The sequence below is a fragment of the Biomphalaria glabrata genome, chromosome 15 (genome assembly GCF_947242115.1).
Source record: "Biomphalaria glabrata chromosome 15, xgBioGlab47.1, whole genome shotgun sequence".
Classification (NCBI taxonomy): domain Eukaryota; kingdom Metazoa; phylum Mollusca; class Gastropoda; family Planorbidae; genus Biomphalaria; species Biomphalaria glabrata.
Genome location: NC_074725.1, coordinates 24,372,594 through 24,386,284, shown reverse-complemented (window position 1 = coordinate 24,386,284; position 13,691 = coordinate 24,372,594). Strand labels below are relative to the sequence as shown.

Below are 13,691 nucleotides of genomic sequence, written 5' to 3'. Positions count from 1 at the left end.
GCATGGATATTCGACCGGAGCCGAATATGGCCGAATAGTGGAAAATGCCGAATATTCGGCAAAAGCAGGAGCCGGATCTACTATCGGGTGCACCCTAGTGAATTAGATGTCGTAGATCGAGAGATTTTATGTTCTGCGCATGCGTAGCCTTTCCGTCTTGAATGGGATATAAGTACGTTAGGACGTCTAAATTCGCAGATATAAGGAACGAATTTATGTAAAAATGCTTTTGAAACACAAATTTGAAGGTTAATTTTATTAAATAATGAAATCGAAAGGACTATATGTTGTATTTTCATTTGTCAAAGTAAAAAAATATCTTTGAAAAGTGTAGTTCTTAAAATTAGAGCTAGATCCTTTCTGTCTTGTCTCACGTAAACATGGTTTTATGAGCTGGATCATGGATGGGCAAATTATGGCCCGGGGGCCACATGCGGCCCGCCGAAGTGTTTTATGCGGCCCGCCGACATCTATAGAAATCAGGTGTGCCCACAGTATATACATAAAATAATGCAAATATTTAAAAAATACCTTAATAAATTATTGAAACTGTTTCATTATACAAGTTTTAAGTAAACGAAGATTATGCTTATTGGCTATACATCAATACACTCGATTCAAGACACAATCTCTGAGTGTTGGGTAGCCTTGGAACAAGACGGCAAGTGTAACAACTGATGGAGCTCGATCTTTGCTGAAAGGTGAAACTATTTTAGTAAAATAATTAAAAGTACAACACTTATTAAGATTCTTTTATTATGCAATTTATAAAAGCAAATTTTAAGACGTCTAGAACCAGTTTACAATACCATCAGCTCACCATTTATCTCAGAAGCTGATTCAGCTTCAGAGGACATAACTCCAAGCAAAGAGAAGTTAGAGTCAGTACTACCACGGGAGTCTTATGGGTGCCAGAAGCTGAATTTCAACACTTAATAAAACTTTGCTGCTGTTCACACTATTTGGGTACACATTCAACCGTTCTTCTTCTTCCCCTTCGTTCTCATTTTACTTGTTGGAGGGTCAAGGTCTTAAGCTTGTTTTAGGGCTACTTTACAAAAGTAACTGTTCCAGTTAATACCCAAGGAACATTCATGCCAAGATTTATGAAGATTGGTTAAACGGTTTTGATTTTTATTCGGGACATACATACATACATAATAAGGCTTGTCTTCGAGTCCGAAGATTAATTAGGAATGCAGTATTTCCCGTGGCTACGCAGCCCCAGCTGTGACCTATATATTTTGCCACAACAGGGCAAGCATAACGATTGTCCGCCGGTGGTCAATTAAGATTTTCTTTTCGCCGTCAGCGTGTGTCCTCGGCAGCTGCTCTCGTCTATGTCAGCTAAGACAAATTAGCCCCAAAGTTGGTCTTTAAATCATTGACGTGGTGCACCTCTGTTACGTCGACCACCTTTTAGCTCACAAAAAAAGACTTCATTTGGCATACGTTTGTCTCCCATGCGGGATACGTGCCCTGCCCAGCGTAACTGTCGGACCATGATCTTATCACTTGTCTGGACCATTTGGAAAGGGGTAGGGAAAGAAAGAACGGGGTAGATGAGTGATCGCTTTTTAAATGTATTTAAAAGAAAAAAAGAGAACGACATTAATTCGAACTTGTGGGCTAAAGCCATCTCAGGTTTTACAAGCCAACGTGAAAACGACTCTACTGGCGAAGAGTCTATGAACATGGAAGATTGTATAGTTATCTATTTTTTCTATTTCATATTTGTGTTCATTAAGCCTTAGACGACAATCTATAAAGGGTATTAATTCAGCTTATGCCACCACTTCTGTCAAGTACAAATTCTTTCCCTTGTTTCAGATACCAAACAAAATAATTTATTACCGATAGTTAATTAACTAATTGGTTGATTTTTATAATTGATTCTTGTGCTGTCAGGTAAAACAACTAATTGGGCAAAAAAATTAAGCTTGATCCGAGATTGGGTGTCAGAGAAATAACGTGTTCAAACTTTCGGCCAAACAGACAGTGATTCCTGAACTCAATTTTTAACGTTGTTTCTGTTCTTAAATTAGAAGCAAGTTAACTATAATTTGTCTTAATTAGTTTGTCAGCCTTAATTTTGAAGACATTATTTATGTTTCTTCTTTCATCTCTAGTTCCCACTATAATGTCCAGCACCCTCTACATCCCCCCCATTGTACTTAGCGCCCCTACCACCCCTTGGCTCCTAGCGCCCCTAATTTTAACGAAAGCGCCCTCGTTGAAGACCACTGCATTACACCAAATAGATATAAAAAAAAAGGTCTTCCTGATGTGAGGCAATTGCAAGCATGCACTTGTCACCCAGAGCTCATCGGGCCCGCCAGCACACCTTCACACCTGTCTTCAACAATTTGAACAGCTGTTAGGCCTGTATCAGAGAAACGTTGGATCTATTTGAACTGTATATCTCTCCACAGAACAACTGGACAACATAAACACTCTACATATAGAAAAAAATAGAGAAATCACTAAATCAAAATCAAAACAAAATGTATTCTCCATTCCTAATGAAGATGGTGATCTCATGGAAACTAACTTGTAATCTTGTATTTATTGTTTAAATGGTCTACATTGTTCCTAATTTTAAAATAAAAATGTATGCAAACTACGCCCTGACCAGAGTCATGAACAAGTTGACTACAACTATCTCTCAATACATTGTCGACTTTTCCAGGTGCAACACCATGTCAAGCAACAAGGTTTGATCTCACAAACCTTTTGGATACGAAGTCAGTGACACTTTTCTCAAAGAATAGCATGGATCAGAAAGAAGTGAGTGTTGTTTTAAAATTAGAATTTCGGAGTTTCAATCTAATCATGTTTATTCTCTTTCTCTGTCATTATTCATTCAGTCTCAGTTTGATGGAGTTTAATCAGAGTCCTACAGAATAAGATATTTACTTGTCGGTCTATTTACAATTAAATTATAGTCAAATCATGATTGGTACGAAACAAATGTTAACAGACATCGCGAAACTGATGGGTTTATTTCCCGAAGCGCCAGCGACTTGAAAAGTGTTTTTTTTATGAAGTCAATTATTTATTAAGGTCTCAATTGAAATAGACAGTTCTATACAGTATTTCCAATTTGAATTATTGTATTTAAAAGCAAATATTACTTAGATTCTATATTGTGTTAATTAATGTTTAAAAATTGTTTAGTTTCTAACCTGTTGCATTGAAATGAAAGATTCGAACTACGCCATATCTCATTGAGAACAATGTAAATGAAAATTTTATGTTCAACTTCGGGAGTTTGGTTTATCAGATTAGTTGGCGTACCATCAAGCTCCCTTGTTAGGTAAGCAAAGCAAGTGAATAACTCATCGTACTTGGAGGTTAAGTAAAAATCACATGAAACATCTATTTGCTAACAACTTAAACTATAAAGTACAAACTATCAACAACAATAATATCTTCCCCCATACAAAATGCACAATTAAAACTTTTAAACTTTCAATCAATGTAGGACCAGTGAGACTGTTTGTTATTAAGGAGTCTCTTAAGAGGATGTACCGGTGTCCATCCACCTTAACAGTCCTGAACTCACAGTCTTAGGCCATGTTTCTCAGCCTTAGCATGACTGAGTCGACAATTCACCCGTTTTCTTGTCGACAGAGCGTGATCATGTATCATGAGAAAATTCATTCTTAAGTTTAACGTAGATATTCTGAAGAACTTTGAGTCTTCAAACGTTGGGCATTCACTTATATAGACCTAGTTTCCCAACAGTTTCCTTTTATCAATCTCACAGTGAGAAACTGTAAGATAAAATGTTCCAATGTTCTAAGCCAGTGAAGTCACTTCTCAGCAGCCAATGGGGAGCTAGGCTCTTATGTTTAGTTCTTTGGGTTTAAATAGACGTTCGAATTTGTTTAACTATTTTTTTTTCTTACAGAGAATAGTGTTGCACCAAAATCCAAGTCAATCGAAACGTATTCAAACTAAGACACATAAATCCATTAACATAACATTTCTAGCTTAATAAATTGTGTTAAGAATTAAAGCAACACTGTAAAGAAATCTATTATAAGGTTTTATTTATCTAGAAAGACACATGAACGGACGAAAGATACTTAGGCACTACCACACCAAATCAATATTGTGAACACATTTTCATAAAGTTACCCAAACACAAACAAGTATCAACCCTATCAACAAATTCACCACATGCATGTTTGATGTTACTAGTTGAAAAAAACAACTTTTGAAAATATGTCGCAAGACATTCTTTTGACTACTAAGTAACTTTTACATGCACATTTAAATAAAAGTATTATTAATTTTTTAATACCACTTTCTCAGCTTATAATTTATAAAGCTTTAATAAATGTGTACAAACCTAACAAGGGGATATCTTTATCAAATAACGTATTGTTACGTCTCCCCTACTAACCAGGCTCCCTTCAAACTGCACCACACGACACAACGACCTTAAAGAACCTCACAACTCATAAGGGCTCCAAAGTAACAGTAACAGTTTAATTTCAAATACATTACAAATACTGTACAGTTGGCAACAACATTACACTAACTGTCCAAAACCTAGCCTTGCTCCGCCTGACTTCACACACCGTCTGTCTCTAAACTTCGTCTGTCTGGTCACATTGCGAGGTAACGTGAAGTGAAGTCTTTTTGACACACTCGCTCTTATATAGTGTCTCTATTGGCCTCGAACCTTCTTGACCATTCCAGTTGATCACTTACGCCGTGACTTGCGTGCGTAATATGTACACAGGTCGTTGTCGAACTGGCGTGTACTGTCACTGGTCACGGTTGACCGCTCGTCTAGTGCCGGACTGGTGCGATTTGCGTAGGCTAAAAACACACACAGCCTACGACCATCTGTGTCACCACCGAGTTTGTAACAGTATGCATAATGAATATTTTAAACAAAAGGGTTTGCGTTCAAAACCCCAAAGTAACTCTTCAGTTTATTTTGAACACCATTAGGCCAGTTTAAATGTAGATTTTCAAGAGCATTAAAAAAAAACTCTAAACTAAAATTTCCACCTAACCAAATTCAATTTTTCTTTATGGTGGCGATAAAATAAAAGAAATTGAAAAATGAAATGATCATGATGGAGATTATAAACATTTTCAGTTCAGTTCTTGGTCCTATTACACGATTCAAAGATTGCATTGACTCTAGTGCTAGGTCATAGTTGTGTTCTAGACATCGTTGTTTATTTTGTTTTCTTTCTTGCATGACTTTAATCTCCCTTTCCAGTTATTTTTCTAGTTTGGACTTCTTTTCTTTTCCTAGTGGTTCTATATCTATGCTCAAGGTTTCTAGTTTGGACTTCTTTTCTGTTCCTAGTGGTTCTATATCTATGCTCAAGGTTTCTAGTTTGGACTTCTTTTCTGTTCCTAGTGGTTCTATATCTATGCTCAAGGTTTCTAGTTTGGACTTCTTTTCTGTTCCTAGTGGTTCTATATCTATGCTCAAGGTTTCTAGTTTGGACTTCTTTTCTGTTCCTAGTGGTTCTATATCTATGCTCAAGGTTTCTAGTTTGGACTTCTTTTCTGTTCCTAGTGGTTCTATATCTATGCTCAAGGTTTCTAGTTTGGACTTCTTTTCTGTTCCTAGTGGTTCTATATCTATGCTCAAGGTTTCTAGTTTGGAATTCTTTTCTTTTCCTAGTGGTTCTATATCTATGCTCAAGGTTTCTAGTTTGGACTTCTTTTCTGTTCCTAGTGGTTCTATATCTTTGCTCAAGGTTTCTAGAATAAGGCTCCACTGATTTCTTTCTTTAGAATAGTTTTAAAGTTATGGAATGCTATCAATCATAAATGTTAAAATACTATGAAAGAATTTGACTTAACATTAAATCTATAACTGCCAAAAAGAAAAGATAGATCAAAAATAGAATTTAATATGAATTTCTTTACTGTTTTTACATGGCAAAATACAAATGAAAACATTCAATGTTCATTTCCTTGTGTTAATGGTTTTCATTGCTACACAATGTGCTGGTGAGTTTTAAGACCAAAGTTGGTTTGTTTTGACATGTTATCAGCAACCAGGTCCAGCTGTTGTGCTGGCTATTTTAGGAGACGGACAAGTAGAAGTTAACAGTTGTGCTTGCAAACAACTTGGAATTGAAAGTGCCTATAAATTATCACCAACTTCTTTGCGACGCCCTTTTTAAGCTGCTCTAACAATCAATTACTTTTTAGAGATAAACAACTGGAGAGAAAGTAATGCAAGAAAACAAATGGTTCCCACCAATCAACAATTGAGATCAGTTTGTTCAATTTGATACACACTTGTATGAAATCTAAATGGAAACTGTAGTTACGAGACATGTTTAATGTGATTTCAACAGTATGGAAAAACTAAACAATCCTAAACCAAATCACTGCCTTCTATTCGAGATTAAGGATGAGTGTAGTATTTCCTGTAACCACTCAGTTAAGTCCTTTGCGACCAACATGTTTGAGTACATATGATGCAGACAAAGTAACTAGGAGGTAGATGTAAGTCCTGTAAGATTTCCTTTGGGCATGACATGTTTATCCCGTCGTGAGATTTCTACGTCCTTTTTGTTTCTATCTAATAAGAAAAATATATACAAACAAAGTTTATATTTAGTGTAATAGTAATTTCAGCTAGAGTTTGAAAAGAAAACTTAGGGTAACCATAGAAACAACTAGGGACAGTTAAAAACTCTATTCGTACTAACAATAACAAATCTGTGTGACAAGAAATATTTTTATCAATGGGCTTTGTTGCGCTTATGCGTTTCGTTTCACGGGTTTAAAAATAGAATTATAAATTGGGCCGGAAGTACCTTTTTCCTTATATATCTTTTGCATTTTAAAGTTCTCTTTTTAAATTAAACTGACATTATTATGCTATAATTTTAAGTGTGCCTGATAGAGAAAATTCAGCACAAAAATACGGGTATATGGGATAAAACACGATACAGGTTATAGAAAGAAAAGACCTGAAACAAGCGTGTTAAACTACACATTTACAGTACTTTATTTGACGAGTCTTTTACCCAAGATCTGTGTATTTTTTAATGATTAGTTTACTTCAACTACCCGGCATTTCCGATACACAATTTCACACACAGAAAAATAATTGTAGAAATATATTTTTTTTAAATTTTAAAACGTTTAATGATTTTTTAAAAGGTGTTTATAAAAAGTTGTTATTGAAATAAATTGTGAATATTCGTTTGTTATGAATCTCACTGTCTATTTAGTGTCTGTTCTAGTTTCTTAATGTTTTCTTGAGTTAAGGGGTCGTGTTTTCTCCTGATGTTTATACCTGATTTCTCTTATCAGCCGTTGTGAGACACTGGTCCAAAATAATGCTAAGCTTATACATATAAAAAAAATCGCATGTGAATATAAGAATGAACTTGTTTTAGATGAAGTCCATTTATTATAGTTGCTTTGAAAAATTGATCTCACTCATGCCATGGACCTTGTCCTAATAGTCATAGATCTATACAATCTAGTTATCTGTAATCTATATAATCATAAATATTCAAGTTGAATTTTTTGGCGTAATGCTGGGTCAAATGAGGCTGCAATTGCACGAAGGCATCGACATCAGGTTTCGTTCGGACGGCAATATGTTCAATCTTCAACGTCTACTAACCCATACAAGAACAAAAGAAATGTCTCTAAGCCGATAATTGCGTCCTGCTAGCTAACAATGAACATGATCTCCAGATTCGGTCAATGAATTCGCATACGCTGCCGCCTTTTTCTGTTTATCTATAAACCTCGGGAAAACATGTTTTAGAAGTGACCCAATAATACCTACTCAGCCCAAATGATCACCGTAAATGGACGTCCCTTTAACGTGGTAGACTACTTCACATATCTAGGAAGCATAGTATCGAATGACACAACACTTTCAAGAAAGTTGATAACCATCTGGCCATGGCCAGTAGTGCTTTTCGGCGCCTCCAAGGGTGAGTTGGCGGAATAGATCGCTCCGCCGGCCTATAAAAAAAAAGTGTCTACCAAGCAGTGGTTCTCCCAACCCTTCTATATGCATCTGAGACATGGACATTATACAGAAAGCAATTAAGACTTCTTGAGCGCTTTCACCAAAGATGCTTGTGCTCCATCATGGACATACGGTGGCAAGACCGCATTACAAACAGCGATGTCCTTGCGAACGCCGGTATGGACAGTATAGACTAGTATAGAGGGACTTCTTATGGTCCGACAGTTACGCTAGGTAGGGCACGTATCCCGTACGGGGAACAAACGTATGCCAAAAGCAGTCTTTTTTGGTGAGCTAAAAGGTGGTCGACGTAACAGCTTAGGCGCTTACTTGCCACAGCAGACATAAAAGAGAGCACCTGATTGCATGCGGTCTCAGAACGAGACAGACATCTGGAGGTCACTCACGAAGGCCGCGGGATGCACATTTGAGACCTAAAGAAAATCCGCTGCCGAGGACAGACTCAGACGGCGAAAAGAAAATCTTAATCGACCATAGGCCGACAAAGGTTATGCTTGCAATGGTTCTGGGAAAACATGTAGGTCACAGCTGGGGCTGCGTATCCACGGGAAATATTGCATTACTAATTAATCTTCAGACTCGATGACAAGCCTTATTATTATTATAATGGTACATTAGGTCTAGGCGTTGAAGAGTAGATCTATAAGTAGAAGTATGTTCAATATTGTATAGATAGTAAATCTACTGAGTCTGATCTAGACTAGCTATAGAATTTTTCTAGATCTAGATATAGACTCTAATAGGCATATCCTAATTAATAAACTTTAGTCAGGTAAATCTAAATCTAAACTAGTGACAATCTAGTTTCAAGATAGAATCAAGATTTCTAAACTAGATTCGATCTGAAAAGTAGATCTAGATATTGAGTTTATAAACTGTCATTAAATCCGAAGATTAATGATGAGTGCATGGTAATTATTTACTAATTATTTAAATGTTTCACGAATCACATGTGCCCATGTGGTGATATATCTACGCCTACGGTATACGCAGAACCGTCAATGGCGTGAACTGTATACGCAGAACCGTCAGTGGCGTGAACTGTAGACGCAGAACCGTCACTGGCGTGAACTGTATACGCAGAACCGTCAGTGGCGTGAACTGTATACGCAGAACCGTCAATGGCGTGAACTGTATACGCAGAACCGTCTATGGCGTGAACTGTATACGCAGAACCGTCAGTGGCGTGAACTGTACACGCAGAACCGTCAATGGCGTGAACTGTATACGCAGAACCGTCAGTGGCGTGAACTGTATACGCAGAACCGTCAGTGGCGTGAACTGTATACGCAGAACCGTCAATGGCGTGAACTGTATACGCAGAACCGTCAGTGGCGTGAACTGTAGACGCAGAACCGTCAATGGCGTGAACTGTATACGCAGAACCTATTGCGACTTGACGGTTTTGTAAGTTTGTCTGCTGCGCTGCACGAGATGCCAAAAAATATGTAGATTCTAATATTCTAGATCTATTCCACATAATTTATTGACATAAATCTACTAATCTCATTCATGATATGTAGCTCTAGATCTTCTATATTACCAACGCATTCATACAGATTTTAATATAAAGATTTAATTATACTAATAAAGAGATGTTATTTAGATCTACACGGTGTTAGCGAATAGTGTTACACAAAAACCTGTTTTTTTCTAAAATCTGATGCTTGGTGTGTAATAGTAAAACAGCAACTACCTAAATAAATCGTAAATAGAGAGCAAATACCTATATTTATTATAGTATATATAGGTCTGTGGTTTTATATTATATAACTTTCGTAACTTCTTCTGTAGAGAAATGACTTTTGTAATTTCTTTTACTGAAAATTTGGGCTATTCGCGTCTGACACATATATAATTTTTATGTGCAGCATCAAAGCCCATTGTTTTTGTTTAGCGCAGTTTCATGCTTTTAGATTTCTCGCTGCGCTATGATTTATCACCTGTCTTGAACAGTTGGGAAGGAGGAGGGAGAAAGAAGGGGGTATCTGAGTGAAGGTTACCGTGATAGCTTTTAAATGTATCTATAAAAAAAAGTTGTACTAGAATTCGAACTCGAGGGCTCTAGCCTCCTCAAGCCAATACACTAACCACTGAGCCAGCGAAGTGCTTATAAAAATAGAACATTTTATTGCTATATTTAGTTAGCTTCAAACCTTATTTTCAACACAAAGTATAAAGTATAATTCAACTTATACACCACTGTCAAGTACTATTACTTGTTATTTTAATCCCTAACCCTAATTGTCTCACTTTAAACGTTTAATCCAGATCAATATGATCAAGATTAGTAGATCTAGGATATCTAGTGCCAAGCGGTAATAGTGTATAATATGCTTTTCAAATCTGATCCACTTCTTAATGTGATTCTAGTCTAGATCTCGATCTAGTCTAGATATATAAAGTAGATCTAAAGCTAGGATTCTAGATCTATTGTAAGTCTAAAAGATCTAAATCTAGCAGTAGAATATGGATTGATGATTACAGATGGTTAATAACATAAGAAAACGTTATTCTAAATGAATAATATTGCTGCCTCTAAGTCTAGATCTAAGCCTAAACTTAATTGTAGTCACTGAGCATAGACTATATAATCTAGATGTAGATCTGAATCTGGATCTATATTCTATATTTAGGCTACATTTAGATTTAGATCTAGATATAATGTAGATTAGATTTAAATAAATCTATATGTAGAAAAAATAGGGCTAGATGATGGCTAGATCTATAAGTTATAATAAAAAAACGACATTAAATAATCTACATAATCTTCTAGGTCAGGGGTGGGCAACATTTTTGTATCGAGGGCCGCATTAAAAAAGTTTGGTAATGGCGGGCCGCATATATATATATATATATATATATATATATATATATATATATATATATATATATATATATATATTAGAAAGATAAGCTTGCTGTGTAGAATGTCTTTTAATTGATATATACACTGTATTACGATTTTTTTAGATTGCTATTGTCTTTTCATATCACAATATCCACACAAATATACAGTTGTACTTAATATGCAGTATTTATATATTACACTCGTGCATAATGTTTATTAACTGTGAACCCAGCTTTCTAGTTGTTACCCATGTGTGTGACTGCTGTCAAATTACAGTCAGTCAACATTGACCAGTGATTATACTTGTTTAGTTTCCACAAAAAATGCTTCCTCACTGAATGAGACAATTTAATGTTCCGGAAGTTAAATGTCGGGAGGAGCGAAGCCTTCCCTTGTGGAGCATCACCAGAGAATGCTGACCATGATGTCCTTCAATGGTGCGTACTAAATCAAGGGACCCGAACAAGACTCTCCAAAGATTATTCGGAGAACTGCCTGATCTGGAAACCACTACGCGGTTCATCTCAGATATGGGATTACTGATTTGAACCCTTCAACATGTAAAATGAGAAAGAAGAAGAAGAACTGATGTATGTGTACCCAAATAGTGTGAACAGTTTTTTATAATGTGGAACTACAGCTTCTGGCACCCATAAAACTCCCGTGGTAGTGATGACTGGAACTTCTCTTTGCTTTGAGTTATGCCCTCTGGAGCTGAATCGGCTTCTCTTAATAAGTGTTGTACTGTTAATCATTTTTCACTAAAAATTGTTTCACCTTTCAGCAAAGGAAAATGACAAAAACTTTTTTTTTGCTTGCCTGTAGAAATGGGAAAGTATCGTTGAAAGAGATTTAACATGCATCTACATTTCATATGTAAAAAATCAATTGCAAAAGAAAAATATAGATTAAATGAAATTTTGTCTTCCACTCTTCATTAGAAATATTGGTAACAAAGTCACAGTCAATGTCCTTCAAGTAACATAACTATTTCATCCTTGAGATTTTATATTCTTCTCCTTTGCCTTACCCCATGCTTAGCTATCGGATACATTGAATTACTTATTCGAAAATAAGAATTAGTAGTGGTTAACTCCCCTAGATCTAATAATTAATATATGATCCCGAATGCGCCATTATTGTTTAAATTATACGCAGCTTTGTGCAAACTTTCCTGTTTCAAGTTTATGGTTTCAGTCTAAAATCGACCTCCATCAGTTGTTACACTTGCCATCTTGTTCCAAGCCTACCCAACACTCAGAGATTGTGTTTACTTAAAACTTTTTATAATGAGACAGTTTCAATAATTTATATATATATATATATATATATATATATATATATATATATATATATATATATTTGAAATATTTGCATTTTTATATCTATATACTGTGGGCACACCTGATTTCTGTAGGTGTCGGCGGGCCGCATAAAACTACTCGGTGGGCCGCATGTGGCCCGCGGACCGTAATTTGCCCACCCCTGTTCTAGGTATAGAAATATAGCTTGGCTCAGTGGCGTCACTAGGGGGGTGCGGTCCGCACAGGGTATCACCCGTTAGGGGGTGAGACCCAAATTTAAAAAATGCAGTTTGTGAATAACGGACAATTAAAAAATAAATAAATGCGTGTCTAAATATTGAGACATGTTATTCACAATTAATAAATAGATCTATATTTTTTTTTATTTCGACTAAACACATCTTAATTTTTTAATGAAATTATTTGAAAAGGTTTCAAATGTTATATCCTAATTAATATATAAAAAAAAACGTGAAACCTTACTTTCAGATGTATCCCAGGTGCATGTATGCATAAGAACACTGCTTTGATTCAAAAAAAGATGTTTTAATCGAATCTATTGGATTTGTAGCAAGCACCGTAATATCAGGAGGCCAACCAATAGACACTGTTTAACATATGACGACATTCTTCAGGCATAAAATCTGATTGAAATCTCACATGTAATGAATGTAAACTTTGTAGAATTGTAAAGTAACTAAGTGGCCATTGAGATTTCTGAAGGTGTTCATGTTATTTCATTTTTCTGTAAAAGAAGCTCTAGCCAAGATAAAGGAAATGTTACAATGTGTCAGTCGAATGAAATACTTGAATATCTTAGAAGATTTTTCTTCTTCACTAGTGCCAAGAATGGTTCTTCTTCCTGACGGGGTCCATTTAGTCACTTAATAGCAAAAAAAAACTGTAATGGCGCCAAATCACTTTCTTGTTAACTGTTGTCGACTATTTCCAACTAATTGTAATGAAATTAAATCCGATATTGGAATATTCAAAGATGTATGAAGAATTAATTCATCTGGTTTGGAAAATTTGAAAACAAGGGCATCCCGCTGCAAATTCGTTTGACAAGGAAGTCGTTGCTATGATTGATGCAAAGAAGAAAAATAACGGAAGGATAAAGTGCACGGACTGTTTCTATAAAAGCAGAATATTTAAAATTTTGTGACACATTAACAACGAGTCTTTATTAAAAAAGAATTTCCTTAAGATGATTGAAATGGTATATAAACTCAACCCATAGCCGAAAGTAGATCTGTAAAGTTAAAACGTTTATAAATGTTTTAGCAAACGACATAAATAATATGAGAGTCAGTATGACTGTAAGCACCTTTGTATTTTGTTTGACAACACACCTAACATAGCACACACTGACCAGATTCAGAAGTTATACGATTTTAATGGAGACAAAAAAGCTGATAATATAAACTTAATATTTTAAAATGTCTAGAAAAGGTTGAGCTTAGATTTTATATATGGAGCTCAAAGATATGAAAATGCAGCTTCTTTTTCAGAAATGACCCTTTTTAAT

At 35.6% G+C, this 13,691-nt stretch overlaps 1 protein-coding gene across 3 annotated transcripts in view; it reads left to right on the top strand.

Moving 5' to 3' along the window:
• The window catches only part of LOC106071457 (uncharacterized), a 99,841-nt gene that overhangs the window by 4,198 nt on the left and 81,952 nt on the right, over window positions 1–13,691 (top strand). For all 3 annotated transcript variants that reach the window (XM_056012846.1, XM_056012847.1, XM_056012845.1), the window contains exon 2: window positions 2,690–2,787. In XM_056012846.1, the coding sequence (XP_055868821.1) occupies window positions 2,773–2,787 (15 nt within the window). In that variant the 5' untranslated portion in view covers window positions 2,690–2,772. The remainder of the gene's footprint in view (window positions 1–2,689; window positions 2,788–13,691) is intronic.